The sequence below is a fragment of the Bos indicus genome, chromosome 6 (genome assembly GCF_029378745.1).
Source record: "Bos indicus isolate NIAB-ARS_2022 breed Sahiwal x Tharparkar chromosome 6, NIAB-ARS_B.indTharparkar_mat_pri_1.0, whole genome shotgun sequence".
NCBI lineage: Eukaryota > Metazoa > Chordata > Mammalia > Artiodactyla > Bovidae > Bos > Bos indicus.
The window spans coordinates 85,042,891-85,063,881 of NC_091765.1; the positions used below are offsets into that span (position 1 = coordinate 85,042,891).

Sequence of the window (20,991 nt, forward strand, 5' to 3'; positions counted from 1 at the left end):
TAGTAAATAATTCAGTCTGTGTTCAACAAACCCATTGAATTTTTCATCATATCTGCAAGTAGCTAAGTGGTGCTGTGTCCTGAATTGTAAAAATATACATAGATTTAGATATATATGTAAATATAGATAAGATCATAGATATATTCAGGTAGCTTTGGCGAGAAAGAAAATTGAAAAGTCTCTTTTGAATTTAGAGTTCAACCTGAATATAGAGTTCAGGTTATAATTTTCTTAACATACAGTTGAGAACTTATATCCATTAGCAAAGGCTGATTATGGGAGTGAAAATAATAGGTGAATAAAAGGTGGATGACAAAAAGAGAATTAGGTCATGAAATTAAAGGTTTTTGCAAATATCTCAATTTTATAAAAGGAAGCATGTAGCAGTTGCTATACTTCTAATTCCACAAACACTCCAAAGGCAAATGAGATTAACTGGACGAAGGCTAGTGTCTTGCTATGGCTTTAGGTAAGAAGTGATGTTGAGGCTGGATGCACAGTAAAAATGAAGAACTGTTAGTAGTCTCACAAATAAAATTAAAGGGTGAATCTTTCAAAAGAATTCCAATTACTGAACAATTTCTATAGCAAGGAAAAGCTATAAAATTCTATACAAAAATCAAGGTAAAATTCTGAATATCTACAAAATAATATGGATACTATGAATAGACTTTTATTGTTCTTGTTTCTACACGCAATATGTGAAAACCAGTTAAATTCAATCATATCTTTTTAGTATACTTTTGCATTAAAACAATAAATTTCAATACATACCCACATAGTTTTATGGAGAGTTCTATGAGGAGTTCTATGAGGCAGAACTGCTAGAGCAGCAGTACCCAACCTTTTAGGCCCCAGGAACCAGTTTCATGGAAGACAATTTTTCCATGGACTGGGGTAGGAAGGAATGGGTTTGGGACGATTCAAGCACATCATATTTATTGCTCACTTTATTTCTATTATTGCATCAGCTCCACCTCAGATCATCAGCCATTAGATCTCAGGGGTTGGGGACCCCTGCGCTGAGGTCTGATACAGCTAGTCTCTTTTCTCCTTCTTTCCTAATTTAGCAAACTTCAAGCAACAAAATAGACAACATTTTGTGATGACAAATATGGCAGTTGCCACACAGGCCAGTAGGAACCCAATGACATCCAGAGAGTGGTACTGGAACCAGGTGAGGTCATGGATAGCTGGCCGCAAGTGCTTGGCTCCTTTGTGGCGCATGACAAACTCGATCCAGAAGACTGCTCTGTCCAAGGGCTTCATAGGCTGATCATGTTGAATGGCTGATAATCTCATCACATTCTCTTTGTAGCTGAAGGAAAATCAAACAGTTATCATTTATGGAATGAGCTATAATAGATAAATATGTGAAATTTTCTTGCAGATGGTAACAGAGTGCAACACAGAGTGGAAGAAAAACATAATTTTCTCTGAGGTGATTATTGAGGTATTAGCTTATGGGCTAGGATTTCTTAAATGCATAATGTTTCAAGCTGCAAAGAAAAGAAAGAAAATGGGGGAGAACAAGATTGTGTATTCTAAAGAATGGGATGAGCTGTCCCAAAGGGAAAGAAAAGAAAAGAACTTCATAATATGTTTGTCCAAAGTTTGAATTATCTCATAAAGAATTGTTAATGGACCTGATAGATGTATTTCAAATGTTATAATCTAGATATAGCAGGTAAATCAGTGATGAGGTTTGGAGACATGTCCAGACAGGGCTGATCTTACATTAGTGAAGTGGTGGTTGAAAGTATGGAAGTAGATTGACTCAGTTTGATTCCTGAGTCTTACTTTGTTGGCTGCTATTTTATTTTTTCTGTTCCTCTTATTTTTTTTTAATTTATTTTATTAACATTTTAAAACTTTTTTAATTTTTAAACTTTTAATTTTACTTTGGAGGGCTCAATCATGATAGAACCTGTTTCTCAGTTTTTCATTGTACTATAAAATGGCTAGGAATAGTACCTTATCTAATTATTTTGATAATATTGTATTGATTCTTAGAGGCATTCCTGGCATGCAGTAGACACTCAGTAAATGTTTACTAGTTTTGTTGTTCTGGTTCTTGTTCTAAAATTCTGGAGAAGGCTCAGCATTTTACTCTCAGGCATTGCAGACACACTTGTTTCTACTGCTGAAATGATGGCAGACTAACAGACAAGAAAGAAGGATAAAGAGATATAGCACATGAACTTTAAATCACAAAGTGCTATAACATGGCAATGTAGTAATAACAATGGAAGTAACTTTTCTCCCTTTACTGTCAAAAACACAGGAGGAGCACTGGGTTTTTGCAAAGACTGCAGTAATCCTGGAAATATATTTTTAATACAATAGGAATAGACTACAATAAAGAAGTTACTTAATATGTGTAAAGTAACACTGTTTTCAAGCTGGTTTTAGAAAAGGCAGGGGAACCAGAGATCAAATTGCCAACATCCACTGGATCATGGAAAAAGCAAGAGAGTTCCAGAAAAACATCTATTTCTGCTTTATTGACTATACCAAAGCCTTTGACTGTGTGGATCACAATAAACTGTGGAAAATTCTGAAAGAGATGGGAATCCCAGACCACCTGACCTGCCTCTTGAGAAATCTGTATGCAGGTGAGGAAGCAATAGTTAGAACTGGACATGGAACAACAGACTGGTTCCAAATAGGAAAAGGAGTACATCAAGGCTGTATATTGTCACCCTGCTTATTTAACTTCTATGCAGAGTACATCATGAGAAATGCTAGGCTGGAAGAAGCACAAGCTGGAATCAAGATTGCCGGGAGAAATATAAATAACCTCGGTAATGCAGATGACACCACTCTTATGGCAGAAAGTGAGGAGGAACTAAAAAACCTCTTGATGAAAGTGAAAGAGGAGAGTAAAAAAGTTGGCTTAAAGCTCAACATTCAGAAAACGAAGGTCATGGCATCTGGCCCCATCACTTCATGGGAAATAGATGGGGAAACAGTGGAAACAGTGTCAGACTTTATTTTTGGGGGCTCCCAAATCACTGCAGTTGGTGACTGCAGCCATGAAATTAAAAGACTCTTATTCCTTGGAAGGAAAGTTATGACCAACCTAGATAGCATATTCAAAAGCAGAGACATTACTTTGCCAACAAAGGTTCGTCTAGTCAAGGCTATGGTTTTTCCTGTGGTCATGTATGGATGTGAAAGTTGGACTGTGAAGAAGGCTGAGTGCCGAAGAATTGATGCTTTTGAACTATGGTGTTGGAGAAGACTCTTGAGAGTCCCTTGGACTGCAAGGAGATCCAACCAGTCCATTCTGGAGGAGATCAGCCCTGGGATTTCTTTGGAAGGAATGATGCTAAAGCTGAAACTCCAGTACTTTGGCCACCTCATGTGAAGAGTTGACTCATTGGAAAAGACTCTGATGCTGGGAGGGATTGGGGGCAGGAGGAGAAGGGGATGACAGAGGATGAGATGGCTGGATGGCATCACTGACTCGATGGACATGAGTCTGAGTGAACTCTGGGAGTTGGTGATGGACAGGGAGGCCTAGTGTGCTGCGATCCATGGGGTCACAAAGAGTCGGACATGACTGAGCGACTGAACTGAACTGAACTGAACACTGTTTTAGTAAATACAACATGTAGCATATCATGAACATCAGTATATCTTCATTTTTGACCCCAACATTACATTATTAAAAATTAAAAAGACATATAAATATACTAGAGATATGTACATTTACATAAAAACAGCAAATGAAAGATTTGTTTCTTTTAAAAAAAGAAAAAGAGTGCTTTTTATGCTGCTCACTTTCGACAATAGCTGTGCTAAAATTAAATTTAAATAACACTGCTTATAAAACACAAAATGCTCTTTGCTGCTATTACCGATACATTCTCAAAATATTTTCTTTACAAAGTCATTATGATAAAAAAAGGGGGAATATATACATCATATTTGTGATATTAATAATTGTGTCACTGAAATTCATGTATATCCTGAAGTGATTTGGAAATTAAATATATATGTTTTTAGAAAATATGGCTTTTAAATAGGAATATCCCAACGTAACTATCTATTCCAAATAAGACAAAAATGAGCACAAATAAAAGAACTCTGAAGATACTTACATTTATAAGCTGTATCTACATAGTTGTAATAAAGTAAATTAGAAAATTCTAGTTGTTTACCATTTGTCAATGATGGGATCAAACTATTATTACAGACTAGCAGATACAGAAAACAATCTATTGATTACCAGATTTGGGGGAGTAGAAACACACAGGTGGGGAGTAGGAGGCAAAATTACTGGGAATAATATAAGCTCAAGGAGGTGTTGTACAAAACTGGAAATTTAGTCACTCTTTGGTAATTACTTTAAATGGAAAATAACCTTTAAAAATTGTGTAAAATTTTTAAAAAAAGGAATATCCCAATATATGGGATTCCCCGGTGGTTCAGATGTAAAGAATCTGCTTGCAATGCAGAGACCTGGTTTGATCCCTGGATCAGCAAGATCCTCTAAAGAAGAGAATGGCTACCTACTCCCATGGTCTTGCCTGGAAAATTCCATGGACTGAGGAGTGGTGGGATACAGTCTATGGGGTCCCAAAGAGTCGAACACAACTGAGAAACCAACACTTTCACTTTTTCATATCAACATACTCCTCCCAAGTCAATTATGTTTAGATTTATAATTCTTCCAAACAAGACAAAATGACCACAGTAAAAAAAAAAACAAACAAACAACCCTAGAATACACCCACATTTATAAATAGTATATACATAGTTGAAACTGGGTAATTAGAAAGTTATAGCTGTTTATCATTTACCAGAGATGGAGTCAAAATATTAGCATAGAAAAGTTGGAGAATATTAAATGTAATTGGAATTTGAAGTGGATGATGTCATGATGGTTTAGTGAAAATAAACCATCTTTTAAGAGTTTAAAACATTTGAGAAGTTCACATGCTGAAAGAAAGTGGGCAGATGAGTATCCATAGCATTCATGGTTCCCTACAATAACTTTGTTCTCAATGCTTCTTAATCCTTCTACTACCATTTCAGTGGTTCTTCTCATTCTAATGATTAAGTTTTCAACATTTCTCCACTATCTTTAAAACACTGACAAACTTTTTCCATAAAACCATGAAAAAATCTTAATGTGACATTCACAACCTGTTATTTTTGTCTGTTTTCAAAACATCGAGCAAATCTTACACCTCATTGTGCTTATGTGAAGACTCATCACTGCCTCCCTGGCCTTCAGATGAGAACTTCTCTAGAAAGATTAGCTGGTAAAGAAAAAAAGAAAAAGAAAAAAATATATATACTCACGAAGGATTATTAATGACTTCCTTCAATGCGTTGAGCAAATCTCTTGTTGACATTGTTTCCAAGTCCAACCTGACAGCTGTTCCCTTGGATTTCATTCGAACGATGTTATCAGCTTGATCAGCAAACAAAGGAGTGCCCACCATAGGGATCCCGTGATAGATGGCCTCATAAACACCATTGCTTCCACCGTGAGTTATAAAGGCTTTGGTTTTTGGATGGCCTAGGATTGAGTGAATTCAGTAAGGTTATTAATTATAACTCAGAATAAAATGAGAAATGGGTATTATAAGGCACTGGATGGAGGAGTATCTTTTAGATAACAGATTATTACGCATATGAAAGTGCTTTTAACTTGCTTTCAGAACTCAGAAGAAACGGCTATGTCTGCTGACGGGGTAAATGCAGAGTTTGTGAAAGAAGTGCTGAGTCACTTGAACGTCACAAATGAATCCAGGATCGGCAGGGGAACAACTTGAAAGAGCATTCTGGGTAAAAAAACCACATGTGCAAAAAAAGAGGAGGACATGCCGAAATTTATTCACCTAAAGATACAGTGAAGCCATTTAGTTTGATAGGAATGGTGTCAGGGGAAAAGAAAGATAATGGTAGTGGCACTGGAACCAGAGGAAGGAAAAGCTAAATTTTACCATGAAGTGTGTTATTGCTTCACAAAAATGATTGTGCCTTTTTTTTTTTCACAGAAAATTGAGAATCATTGGTGGGAGAAGGCAATGGCAACCCACTCCAGTGCTCTTGACTAGAAAATCCCATGGACGGAGGAGCCTGGTAGGCTGCAGTGCATGAGGTCGCTAAGAGTCAGACAAGACTGAGCAACTTCACTTTCACTTTTCACTTTCATGCATTGGAGAAGGAAATGGCAACCAACTCTAGTATTCTTGCCTGAAGAATCCCAGGGCTGGCAGAGCCTGGTGGGCTGCCATCTATGGGGTCACACAGAGTCGGACATAACTGAAGCGACTTAGCAGCAGCAGCAGCAGCAGCAGCAGAGAGTCATTGGTAATGGCACAAGAGTTCTTATTTTTAAGATACAGAATGGAAATGATAAGTATAATGAAAGAATTCAGAGACAGAACAACAATCCAGGAAGTTATTGAAAAGTTCACTGTGAGAAGTAATTACAGCTAAAGTAAAGATTCTAGCTATAAGGGATGTGACTACATAGAATAAACTGACAACTTTTATATGTTCTCCTTTTTTTCTCATAGCAAAGACAATTATAATAGACTAATAAAGTTTTCTTTTTCAGTGTTTCAATAATTAATTGCTTTCTAAGTGTGTTTCCTGTTGAAGCACTCTCACTCTGCTTGGCTGTTACTCATATTTTCATTATTTGTTCTGACAAGTCTCACCAAGAAGGTCATTCTGGGGAAGCCATTTATACAACCGGGTGTTGGGTCCTAAGGTATCTGGTTTTTTGCCATCATATCTCCATAGCACCTGTTAAAAGCAAAGGAAATACCTTATTCTATGAGTTGAACTTCATAGTTATACTAATAATTTCTAAATTGACCCAAGATACATATAATTACATGTCTTCCATATGACATGTAAGGAAATGAAGGCATATTAAGTAATGGTAACTAGTAATAGAAAGACATACACAGGAATACCTACATTTGATGTATTAATTATGTACACATGATGGCAGAGACAAATGAGATTTTCAATGACCAATTCAAATATTAAAAAAAAAAAAACTGTTTTGTTGTTGCTTTTCAATCACTAAGTTGTGTTCAACTCTTTGCATCCCATGGACTGCAGCTTGCTAGGCTTCCCTGTCCTTCACTATCTCTCAGAAGTTGCTCGTATTCATATCCATTGATTCAGTGTTGCTATCCAACCAACTCATCCTCTGTCACTCCCTTTTCCTCCTGCCCTTAATCTTTCTCAGCATCAAGGTCTTCTTCAATGAGCCATCTCTTTGCATCAGGTAGCCAAGGTATTGGAGCTTCAGCTTCAGCATCAGTCCTTCCAATGAATATTCAAGGTTAATTAACTTAGGATTGACTGGTTTGATCCTGCAGTCGGGGGACTCTCAAGAGTCTTCTCCAGAACCACAATTCAAAAGCATCAGTTCTTTGGCAATCAGCCTTCTTTATGGTCCAACTCTCACATCCATACATGACTACTGAAAAACCATAGATTTGACTATATGGGCTTTTCCGGGCAAGTGCTCTCTTTGGTTTTTAACACACTGTCTAGGTTTGTCATAGCTTTTCTTCCATGGATAATTGGTTTTGTTTCCAATACAACAAGCCAGTGGCAGATTACACATAACCTACACATTCATTTGCTTTCTTTATATGCTAGTGCTCATTTTCAAATTCAATATTCAGTGATTTATTTATTTTTGACTGTTATAAAAGAGTTTACATATATCAAGTAGTTAAAATGAGAACTTATTTTATTAAATTTTACACATTTTGATTATAGAGAGGAAAAAGTATGCAGTCAATCACCTAAGATAAATATTTTGGCTTATTTATAATTTATTAATCCCCTTCATAGATCACAGCCTTGTCACGGTAAAGGGGCTTGTGTAACTCAATGAAGCTATGAGCCATGCTCTGCAGGGCTACCCAAGGGCAGATGGGTCATAGTGGAGTGTTCTGACAAGCTGTGGTCCACTGGAGGAGGGAATGGACAACCACTCCACTATCTTTGTCATGAGAACCACATGAACAATATGAAAAGGCAAAAATATATGACACTGGAAGATGAGTTCTCCAGGTCAGAATGTGTCCAATATCCTGCTGAGGAAGAGTGGAGGGCAATTACTAATAGATCCAGAAAGAATGAAGTGACTGGGACAATGAAGAAATGATGCTCAGTTGTGGATGTGTCTGGTGGTGAAAGTATGATGCTGTAAAGAACATAAGATCCTGGAATGTTAGGCCAATGAAATCGAGGTAATGGACATGGTCAAGCAGGAGATGGCAAGAGTGAATATCAACATCTTAGGAATCCATGAACTAAAATGGACAAGTTCGATGAATTTAATTCAGATGACCATTATATCTACTACTGTGGTTAAGAATTCCTTAGAAGAAATGGAGTAGCTCTCACAGTCAACAAAGAGTTCTGAAATGGAGTGCTTGGGTGCAATCTCAAAAACAACAGAATGATCTTGGTTCATTTCCAAGGCAAACCATTCAACATCACAGCAATCCAGGTCTATGCCCCAGGCACTAATGCTGAAGAAGCTAAAGATTGATTCAGCAAGACCCACAAGACCTTCTAGAATTAACACACACACACACACACACAAAATAATGAAGAAGAAGTCTTTTCATCATAGGGATTGGAATGTAAAGGTAAGAAGTTAAGAGATATCTAGGGTAACAGGCAAGTTTGGCTTTGTAGTACTAAAAGAAGCAGGCAAAGGCTAACAGACTTTGGTCAAGAGAACACACTGGTCATAGTAAACATCCATTTCCAACAACTGATGACTCTATACATGGACATAACCAGATGGTCAATACCGAAATCAGATTGATTATGTTATTTATAGCCGAGGATGGAGATGCTCTATACAGTCAGCAAAACAAGACCTGGAGTTGACTGTGGTTCAGATCATGAGCACCTGAGTGCAAAATTCAGATTTGAATTGAAGAGAGACTTAAATTGAAAGCGGGGAAAACTGCTAGGCCATTCAGGTATGACAGAAATCAAATCCCATATAATCACACAGTGGAGGTGATGAATAGATTCAAGGGTTATATCTGATATACAGAGTGCCTGAAGAACTGTGGATAGAGGTGTGTAACACTGTACAGGAGGTAGCGATCAAAACAACCCCAAAGAAAAGGATATGCCAGAAGGCAAAGTGGTTATCTGAGGAGGCTTTATAAATAATGCAGAAAAGAAGGGGAGTGAAGGCCAAGGGAGAAAGGGAAAGAAAGATATACTCAACTGAATGCAGAATTTCAGAGGATAGATAGGAGAGATAAGAAGGCCTTCTTAAGTGAACAATGCAAAGAAATAGAGAAATCAATAGGATGTGAAAGACTAGAGATCTCTTCAAGTAAATTAGAGATCCCAAGGGATCATTTCATGAAAAGATGGGCACAATAAAGGACAGAAATGGTATGGACCCAACAGAAGCAGAAGATATTAAGAAGAGGTGGCAAGAATACACAGAAGAACTATACAAAAGAGGTCTTAGTAACCTGGATAACTATGATGGTATGGTCACTCATAGATCCACACATCTTGGAGTGTGAAGAAAATGGGACCTTAGGAAGTATTACTATGAAGAAAGCTAGTGGAATTTTAGCTGAGGTATTTCAAATCCTAAAAGATGATACTGTTAAAGTGCTGCACTCAGTATGCCGGCAAATTTAGAAGACAGAGCAGTGGCCACAGGACTGGAAAAGGTCAGTTTTCATTCCAAACCCAAAGATGGATAATGCCAAAGAATGTTCAAACTACTGTAAAATTATGTTCCTTTCACATGCTAGCAAGGAAATACTCAAAAATCATTTAGCTCAGCCTGAGCAGTACATGAACCAAGAACTTCCAGATGTGCTATCTGGGTTTAGAAAAGGCAGAAGAACCAGAGATCAAATTGCCATCATTCATTAGATCATAGAAAAAGCAAGAGAATTCCAGAAAAAACATCTATTTCTGCTTCATTGACTATGCTAACCTATATGCAGGTCAGGAAGCAACAGTTAGAACTGGACATGGAACAACAGACTGGTTCCAAATAGGTAAAGGAGTACATCAAAGCTGTATACTATCACCATGCTTATTTAACTTATATGCAGAGTATATCAGGAGAAACGCTGAGCTGGAAGAAGCACAAGCTGGAATCAAGATTGCCAGGAGAAATATCAATAACCTCAGATATGCAGATGACACCACTCTTATGGGAGAAACTGAAGAAAACTAAAAAGCCTCTTGATGAAAGTGAAAGTGGAGAGTGAAAAAGTTGTCTTAAAGCTCAACGTTCAGAAAATGAAGATCATGGCATCTGGTCCCATCACTTCATGGGAAATAGATGGGGAAACAGTGGAAACAGTGTTTGACTTTATTTTTGGGGGCTCCAAAATCACTGCAGTTGGTGACTGCAGCCATGAAATTAAAAGACTCTTACTCCTTGGAAGGAAAGTTATGACCAACCTAGATAGCATATTGAAAATCAGAGATTACTTTGCCAACAAAGGTCCGTCTAGTCAAGGCTATGGTTTTTCCTGTGGTCATGTATGGATGTGAGAGTTGGACTGTGAAGAAAGCTGAGCACAGAAGAATTGATGCTTTTGAACTGTGGTGTTGGAGAAGACTCTTGAGAGTCCCTTGGACTGCAAGGAGATCCAACCAGTCCATTCTGAAGGAGATCAGCCCTGGGATTTCTTTGGAAGGACTGATGCTGAAGCTGAAACTCCAGTACTTTGGCCACCTCATGCGAAGACTTGACTCATTGGAAAAGACTCTGATGCTGGGAAGGATTGGGGGCAGGAGAAGAAGGGGATGACAGAGGATGAGATGTCTGGATGGCATCACGAACTCGAGGAACGTGAGTCTGAGTGAACTCCGGGAGTTGGTGATGGACAGGGAGGCCTAGTGTGCTGCAATTCATGGGTTGCAAATGGTCAGACACGACTGAGTGACTGAACTGAATTGAAAGAGACTCTTGATGAGGGTGAAAGATGAAAGTGAAAAAGTTGTCTTAAAATCAACATTCAAAGCAATAAGTTCATGGCATCTGGTCCCATCATTTCATAGCAAATATATGGGGAAAATGTGGAAGCTGTGACATATTTTATCTTCTTGGGCTCCAAAATCATTGTGGATGGTGACTTCAGCCATGAAATGAAGAGACACTTGCTTCTTGGAAGAAAATCTATGACAAATTTAGATAGAGTATTAAAAGCAGAGACATCACTCTGCCAAAAGAGGCCCATATAATCAAAGCTATATTTTTTTCTAGTAATCATGTATGAATATGAGCATTGGACAGTAAAGAAGGTTAGGTAAGATAAGATAAGGTGAAGTCTCTCAGTCGTATCCGACTGTTGGCAGCCCCATGGACTGGGGCTTACCAGGCTTCTGTATCCTTGGGATTTTCCAGGCAAGAGTACTGGAGTGGGTTGCCATTTCCTTCTTCAGAGGATCCTCCTGACCCAGGGATCGAACCCAGGTCTCCTGCATTGTAGGCATACGCTTTACCATCTGAGCCACTCAGGAAGTCCTTAAAGAAGGTTAAGCGCTGAAGAGTTGATGCTTTTGAATTGTGGTGCTGGAGAATATTCTTGAGAATCCCTTGAATGGCAAGGACATCAAACCAGTCAATCCTATGTAAACCAATCTTGAATATTCATTGGAAGTACTGATGCTGAAGTTCCAATACTCTGGCCACCTGATAACTCATTGGTAAGACCCTGATCTGGGAAAGGTTGATGGCAAAAGGAGAAGGGCTGGCAGAGGATGACATGGTTAGATAGCATCAATAAATCGATGGACATGAATCTGGGCAAACCCTGGGTAATAGTGAAGGACAGGGGAGCCTAGCATGCTGTAGTCCATGGGACTGCAATGATTCAGATGACTTAATGACTAAACAACAACAGCATAATTTTTAAAAAATAAGTTAATCAGTGCTGCTGAAGAAGTATGTTCTCTTAAATTACAAATTATTAAGCCCTACTTCCAAAAGCAATGAAAAGTGGAATTGTTTGACTTGAATCAATATTGCATGACTACATTTATTGTTAAAATTTAACTCCTGAGAGCATCTGTATGTGTGTTGTGTCCTCAGAAGTCCTTCAAAGAAAAGGAACAAGTGACAAAGCAGAATTTACTGGTTAATCTTCTTGCCCGTGCTACCATTGTATTAATAACACCAAAATTCACACTGTGTCTCTTAAATATCATTCTTTTTATTGCTATGTTGAGTAATTAAAATTATTATGGATCAAAGGCACTCCCTGTACTGCCGTAGCACCTGCCATGTATATTTTGGTTTATATATACACATATATATGTATATATATGAGATAAATTGCTGCTATCATATTATTTACCCTTCTGATAGAAAATGTCCATGATCAGATCTTTACAGAGTTTAACAGACTTATTAAAGAGTTGTCCATGATTAAGTTATTGTATCTACCTTTTGTGGAATTTGAGCGAAGGCTGATGCAATCACCTTGGCTCTGTCTTCTGACATGTTACTGACCATTGACCCCAAAGAAAACACCACAATACCATTTTCTCCAGAGCTCTGCACAAACTCTTCCATTTCCTGTGAAAAAAGAATATGCGCATCACAAAAGAGCAGTAGCATAACAGACATTATTGAAGGGATTGCTACAAGCAACTAAAGAGAGAAAATCAGAAATTGTCTTGAGATATCAGAGTAGTGATTTCTTACAAAAATATTGTGGTAAGATACACATGGCATAAAATTTACTTCTTAATTGTTCCTAAGTGTGTAGTATAGTAGTGTTAAGAATACTCACATTGTGCATCCAATCTCCAGAACTTTTTTATCTGACAAAACTGGAAGTCTATAATCATTAAGAAATTCTACTTTCCTCTTTCTCTAGCCTTTGGCAAGTTTCATTCTACTCTGTTTCTACAAATAAGATTAGTCTGGATACTTCTTATAAGTTGAATTGCACAGTATTTGTCTTTTTCTGACTAGTTATTTTCACTTAATGTAAGGTTCATTCATGTTGTGACATGTGTCAGAATTTCCTTTTAAAGGTGAGTAATATTCCGTTGTTTGTATACATGACATTTTGTTTATTGCTTCCTCTGTTGATGGACATTTGGGTTGCTTCAACCTCTTGGCTCCTGTGAATAAAGCTTTCATGCATATGTTGTACAGATATCTCACTGGGATACTAATTTCAATTATTTTGGAAATAAACCCAGAAAAGGAATTGCTGAGCTATATGTGTAGACAGGTTTTATATTAGAAAGTTCACATTATTCTTTTCACATACTATACAGTTAGCTAATAGAGTGATTTCCATCCCTCACCCACCCTACTCCCCCAATTCTCTTGAACATATTAACTTCATATCTTGGACTTTGGTCAGTTGTGCTAATAAATTTTCAACCTAAAAATCATTAAAGAAATTTTTTTGAGGGACTTTATATTATTTTTTATAATGATGATTTTTTTTTTTTTAAAAAAGCATTTTCATCCTTGAGATCCTGGGAAAAGAATAGGTGATATGAAGTCAATTTCTGCGATTATATATATTTGTGCAATGTGTCTCTGTATAAGCAGGAAATAAGATAGAGCCAGTACTCAGTACAAGGAAATATTATTAAACTATATTATCCTCAGACTCTTCATTAATCTTGATATTAATTACTAACATAGATTCTTGGAAAGAAGTTACTTGCCTGATTCAACCCCCTTTGGTTCTTTGTTATTATAATTATGCTAAATCATTTATTTATTCCAGACAGACTTTTTGAGAATTATTTAGGTTATTCATTAATATTTCATTTCCTGACTATGAGCACTATGAAAAAAAATATGATCTGAATCACTTTATGTCATTTGTTCAGTTCTGTAATCCTATTCTTCACCTTAAACTTTGTCATAATTTCCAAACTCTGTCTAAATTACTAACTACTGACTTGAGGAGTCAAGTATTATAGTTTGGAAGTTGTATGAAATAGTTCTGTGAGTTCTATTTATAATCCAAAGTTACACTTGTATAGTTGCTTATTCGAGCAACCATATGACTGTGTTTCTTTACATATGATGCCTTTGTCCTGAACTTGCATAATTAATGTCACAGATGGATGTGCTATGTCTAACTGCGGTGAAGAAACTTCAACATGACTTCAGTGAGTCCCCCTGGGAGCACCTGCTCCACAGAGGAAAAGGTTCCAGGTCTGGTCAGCTTTTGAGTAATTCACTTCTAACTAAATAAAGCTCCTGGTGAATCCGTATTTGCCTGGAATTGTTTCTGAATTATTTTGCTTTGTGGTCCTTGATCCTTTCTGATTAAAAAAAAAAAGGTTACTTTCTGTACTAGAATAATTCCAAATTTTAAATGGCAACCCACCCCAATATTCCTGCCTGGGAAATCCCATTGACAGAGGAGACTGGCTGGCTATAGTTCACAGGGTCGCGAAGAGTCAGACATTACTGAGCATGTATGCATAGCTACTACTCTATACCTTAGATCTCTAGTATTTATTTACTAAGAAATGCAAATTTGTATCCTTAAACAACATTTCCCCTGTTCTTCCACCTCTCAGTACTGGCAACCACCATATTCAGTTCAGTTCAGTCGTGTCTGACTCTTTGTGACCTCATGAATTGCAGCACACCAGGCCTCCCTGTCCATCACCAACTCCCGGAGTTCACTCAGACTCACGTCCATTGAGTCAGTGATGCCATCCAGCCATCTCATCCTCTGTCGTCCCCTTCTCCTCCCACCCCCAATCCCTCCCAGTATCAGTCTTTTCCAATGAGTCAACTCTTCGCATGAGGTAGCCAAAGTACTGGAGTTTCAGCTTTAGCATCATTCCCTCCAAAGAAATCCCAGAGCTGATCTCCTTCATAATGGACTGGTTGGATCTCCTTGCAGTCCAAGGGACTCTCAAGAGTCTTCTCCAACACCACAGTTCAAAAGCATCAATTCTTCGGCTCTCAGCCTTCTTCACAGTCCAACTCTCACATCCATACATGACCACAGGAAAAACCATAACCTTGACTAGACAGACCTTTGTTGGCAAAGTAATGTCTCTGCTTTTGAATATGCTATCTAGGTTGGTCATAACTTTCCTTCCAAGGAGTAAGCGTCTTTTAATTTCATGGCTGCAGTCACCATCTGCAGTGATTTTGGAGCCCAGAAAAATAAAGTCTGACACTGTTTCCACTGTTTCCCCATCTATTTCCCATAAAGTGATGGGACCAGATACCATGATCTTTGTTTTCTGAATGTTGAGCTTTAAGCCAACTTTTTTACTCTCCACTTTCACTTTCATCAAGAGGCTTTTTAGTTCCTCCTCACTTTCTGCCATAAGCGTGGTGTCATCTGCATATCTGAGGTTATTGATATTTCTCCCAGCTATCTTGATTCCAGCTTGTGCTTCTTCCAGCCCAGCGTTTCTCATGATGTACTCTGCATAGAAGTTAAATAAGCAGGGTGACAATATACAGCCTTGATGTACTCCTTTTCCTATTTGGCACCAGTCTGTTGTTCCATGTACAGTTCTAAGTGTTGCTTCCTGACCTGCATACAGGTTTCTCAAGAGGCAGGTCAGGTGGTCTGGTATACCCCAAAAGCCAAAAGAATCACACCTTGAAATTTCACATTTACCACAAAGTTTCAGTATTTCAAATAATAGTGTACTGGCCCCCAAATAGACACATAGACCATGGAACAGCATACAGGGTTCAACTAATATTCAACAAGGGAGCAAGGGAAACAAGAACACCAATTGTGGAAATGTTAGTCACTTCTTTCTTTTCTGAAAAAACTGGATAAACATACGAAAAAAACAAAAAAGCAAAAAACGAGACCTCTATCTTATCCCACTCACAAAAACAACTCAAAATGAGTCAATAACTTAAACATAAGACCAGATACCATAACATCCCTAAAAGAAAATATAAGGATAAAACTCCTTGACACTGGTCTTGAAAATGATGTTTTTTTTTAATGACATCAAGACCACAACAAAAGGAAAAAATCACAAGTGGGACTACAACGAGCTTAAAAGCTTCTGCACAGCAAAAGAAATAATCAACAAGACGAAAATGTGATCTACAGAATGGAAGAAAAGTTTCGTAACCACATATTGAATGAGGGGTTAAGATACAGAATATATGCACAATTCATACAACAAAATTCAATTAAGGAATGGGCAGATGAACAAAATAGACACTTTACAAAGAAGATTTCCAAATGGTCACCAGGTATAGGAAAAGATACTCAACATCAGTAATCATCAGGGAAATGTATTTCAAAATCACAATCAGATATTACCTCACCCCAATTAGAAAGTCTATAACCAAGAAGAGAAAAGTGTTGTGAGAATGTGGAGAAAAGTGAATGCTTGTACACTCTCAGTGGGAATGTAAATTGGTTCAGCCCTTATGGAACATAAATTGAAGGTTCCTAAAACAATTAAAGATAGATCTATTGTATGATCCAGCAATTCTACCTCTGGGTATATAGTCAAAGGAAATAAAAACAGGATATTGAAGAGGTATATGTGCTCCATGTTGACTGCAGCATTATTCACAATTAGCTAAGGGAAGAAACTTAAGTGCCCACCAATGGATGAATTACTTAAAGATGTTTCCATAGATACACACAGATATGAACACACACACACACACACACATAGACACACGTGCTCCCAATGAAATGTCATTCACCCACGAGAAAGATGGAAATCCTGCCATTTTCGACAACATGGGTGGACCTTGAAGACGTTATGCTAAAATGTGTGCTGTCATTTTAATCCTTACTCTATCCTATAATCAAATAATACACTATGATATATATCCTGAAAATTGTAATTCTAGCTTATGCTTTTTTAATCTTCAAGAAAACTGTGATCTTATTATATTTGTTATTTTCTAAGTAAATATTTTTTTTGTATCTGATTTAGTATAATTTAGCACTGTTTGGGTTTTCCTAGCGGTTCAGATGGTAAAGAATCTGCCTGGAGTGCAGGAAACCAGGATTTGATCCCTGGGTCGAGAAGATCCCCTGAAGAAGGGAATGGCTGCCTACTCCAGTATTTTTGCCTGGAGAATCCCATGGACAGAGGAGCCTGTTGGGCTACAGTCCATAGTGTCACAAAAAGTCAGACATGATTGAAGTGACTTAGCAGCAGCAGCATTTAATATAAACTTTTGTAATGTTAGGAACTTTTAAGTCTTTGGAGATCAGATGAAGAAGATGAAATACTAAAGTATTTTTGTAGGTTTTAAGGCTTTTCACCACCGCCGCTGCCACCAAGTCGCTTCAGTCGTGTCCGACTCTGTGCGACCCCATGGACTGCAGCCTACCAGGCTTCTTGGTCCATGGGATTCTCCAGGCAAGAACACTGGAATGGGTTGCCATTTCCTTCTCCAATGCATGAAAGTGAAAAGTGAAAGTGAAGTCGCTCAGTCGTGTCCGATTCTTAGCGACCCCATGAACTGCAGCCTATCAGGCTCCTCCATCCATGGGACTTTCCGGGCAACAGTACTGGTTTGGGGTGCCATTGCCTTCTCCTGCTTTTCACCATAGCACTAACTAAAATAAATGCCCATTTCCAACAATATAAATGAATGTACATATAAATGTATGTTTTTATTCCCAGCCCAGAGATTTAATTAAAGTAAATCATCCTGATTCATGTCAATGTATGGCAAAACCCATCACAAAGATGTTAAGTAATTATCCTCCAATTAAAATAAATTAATTAATTTAAAATAAAGGAAAAAATGAGTTAATGTGATATCTATGTGATCACCGTACTCTAGTTTTCACTCATTATTGTCTATATCTAACAATAATCTTTGGAGGAGGAAATGGCAAACCACTCCAGTGTTCTTGCCTCAAGAATCCCATGGACAGAGAAGCCTGGTAGGCTGCAGTCCATGGGTCGCACAGAGTCGGACACGACTGAAGCGACTTAGTAGTAGTAGTAGCAATAATCTGCTAAACGGTCTCTTCCTATGCTTTACCATTTACAATCCAACCCAGTGACTACATCTTGCTTTTAATTTTTAAATAATATATGACTATCTCTTTCTCAGGGCTTTCGTCATAGCTCAGTCGGTAAAGAGTCTGCCTGCCATGCAGGAGACCTGGGTTCGATTCTTGGGTTGGGAAGATCCTCTGGAGAAGGAAATGGTAACCCGCTCCAGTATTCACACTGGAGAATCCCATGGACAGAGGAGCCTAGCAGTCTACAGTCCATGTGATTGCAAGAGTCCAACGCAACTTAGAGACTAAACCACCGCCGTCATCTCTTTCTTTCTTTCTTAATCCTTTCACTATTCTTCCCAATGCCCCTACTAGATGTTTCAAATGTTTATAATTATCTGTTTCCAACTTACCTCTACAGCATCATCTTCTTCTTTATTCAGCCTTTTTCTATCTAGACTAAACTTGGACTTTGGGCAACTGTCATCACTACTCCACCTACCTTTCTTTTATATCTTCTTCCAACTGAGCTAAGAGGGAAGCCCATATCTTCTTCCACCCCTGCCCTATTCCTCTGTTTATTCCTGAGCATCCTTCAGATCTCATAATTATCTATGGATCAGAGATACTTTATATGATTCATGCTGAATATTTCTTTAGCACTTTGGTCTTGCCATATTATAACATTTTTTACAACTTGATTGTGTTTTATCATTCCAGGTGGACTGTCAGGTGGTAGAAACTGTGCCTACACCACTTGCCTATATTAGCACTCACTTCTGGAATATGCTATATACAAAATTATCCTATAATAATGATAATACAATTATAATGTAACTGATTATAGTGAGATAAGATGGTTGGATGGCATCACCAGATGATAATATGACTATTATTTTCATATAAAATATATATTTTTATATAAAAATATGTGTCCTTTAATGAATGATGCTTCTCTATGTGTTGAATAATGAAATTGTAATTTAATTGATGTATTTTCAAAGTGTCCCATGTTCTCTAGTTTATTCTGTAATGATAATGAAATTCAGATAGTTGTGTTGATATAGAAATACATCACTTTCTAGGTGGAAGGTCACTTTATCCAGGTTCCAGTATCTGACTACCTGTAATCAAACGTTCTAAATAAACAATACAGAATGTTCCTATTGAAAACACAGAGTTCACAAAGAACAACAAGGAGGAGTAGGTGACCTTAGGCAGGGGCTTGGCAGGTTTGCAGTGGAGCCCTCCAACAAATTCAACATTTGGTAGTCGTGGACGAGGAAATGACAAATCCCAGTAGCTTCGAATGAGCCACACATCAGCTTTCCCCATTGTCTCTGATAAGGTAGTAGGTCTTCCTGAAAGTAAAAAGAAAAACAACAAATGTTTGATCAAATGAGACAATTGTCATATGTGTATATAAGATAATTTGTGTAAAGGAACTTGGGATGTTGTGGCCAAGATGTTTGAATGTGTCTGTTGCTTGATAAATATATACCGTAGCATAGTATAGGATAATAAAGTATATCTGGAATACATCTGTTTCTACACAAGCAGAAACAATTTCTAAAAGCTAACTGGATACTTATACTACAAATATGTGTATAACTCTCCATGTACATGTCTTCATCTATCAAGACAGTTTATGAGATTCGTAATGACTTTAAGTTAAAAAAAGAAGTTTTGTAAGTTGGATAGTCACTTGCAGATGTCCTGGGTACTTCAGTCTGTGGTAAATGACTTCCTGGTATCTGATATGAGTAATGGGCTTTACCCTACCCTATAATTTAAGTGTTTGCATAATATTTGTTAGATTGAGGGTCATTTCATATTTTTATTTCACTGTTTCACTTATTTGAGATAAATTTTTGTGAATTTCTATTTAGACAAACTCAACTTCCAAGGCAATAGGAAAAATAGGACTTAATTCTACCAACTACAAACATGACTTACCTAGTAGTTTGGTTGCTAAGTGGTAACTGACTGTTTCAACTCCGTGGACTATAGCTCAACAGGCTTCCCTGTCCATGGGATTTCACAGGCAAAAACACTGGAATGGAATGCCATTTCCTTTTCCAAGGGATCTTCCTGACCAAAGGATAAAACCTGTGTCTCCTGCATTGGCAGGTAGATTCTTTACCACACTGAGCCATCAGGAAGCCCAACTTACCTAGTACTTCACTGTAAAACTGATTCCACTTCTTCTCTTTGTACGTTGGGAAGAAAAGCTCAAAATAAAGTGTATAAAACATATTTTTGATCCTCTCCATGAATGTCATGCGATCACTTAATTCTGAAAGCATAACAGGTACATAAGATGGTGGGAATGGAAGTCTTCCGCTATTCTTCTCAATTATGTGGCCAGGTGAGGTGTAATGACTGTACACGAATGGTATTTTAAGTAATTCAGCCAGCAATTCACCACAGGGTCCAACAGCATCTGCAATAAGGATATCAAACCTTGATTCCTGCAGTTTTGTCATTAATTTCTTGTTGGAAACAGCGTCTTTACATATACTTAAAGTAGTATCAAAAAATTCCCAAAATAAACTTCTCACTGTTGAAAGATAGGACCAAAAGGAATCTTTCGACACATACGTCCATTCCTCAAGAAGACGTTCCATAAAATTCTCATAATCAGTTTTTGTTAAAGATACAGGAAAAGTCTCAAATTTCATAGTAGATGGTTTGCTGGAATTAGGAATAGTGGAAGCTGAAGATATCAGAACAGTCACCTCATGACCCCTTGTGACAAGTTCCTCCAGAATTGTCTTTATATTCAGCCAGTGACTAAATTCCACTGGCCATACCAGCACCTTTCCACAACTCCCACCGCTAAAGTAGCAAGTCAGCTGTAGCAGCAGCAAAAGCGAGAGCCTTTTCATAGACATCTTGCTCATATGCAGTCCTTTAAAATTAATTACTGTAAACTTTTGCTATTGCTCAGGCTTATATCCAGAAGTCATCAACCAGAAGTTAAAGTATAACTCCTATTCCTTAAAAAAGTAAATTGCATGAATAGTCAGCA

At 37.7% G+C, this 20,991-nt stretch overlaps 1 protein-coding gene across 2 annotated transcripts; it reads right to left on the reverse strand.

Annotated features, from left to right (window-relative positions):
* Positions 1-657: 657 nt before the first annotated feature.
* LOC109560526 (UDP-glucuronosyltransferase 2B4-like) lies at positions 658-20,896 on the reverse strand. 2 transcript variants are annotated; one of them, XM_019962845.2, is made up of 6 exons: positions 20,134-20,896; positions 19,173-19,321; positions 12,449-12,580; positions 6,684-6,771; positions 5,314-5,533; positions 658-1,318 (listed from the first exon to the last, which is right to left on the reverse strand). In XM_019962845.2, exons 1-6 carry the CDS (start codon positions 20,861-20,863, stop codon positions 1,039-1,041), a joined length of 1,599 nt encoding a protein of 532 aa, XP_019818404.2. In that variant the 5' UTR covers positions 20,864-20,896; the 3' UTR covers positions 658-1,038. The 2 variants fall into 2 exon arrangements, with proteins under 2 accessions (XP_019818404.2, XP_019818405.2); XM_019962846.2 differs by lacking the exon at positions 12,449-12,580.
* Between the last annotated feature and the right edge of the window lie 95 nt (positions 20,897-20,991).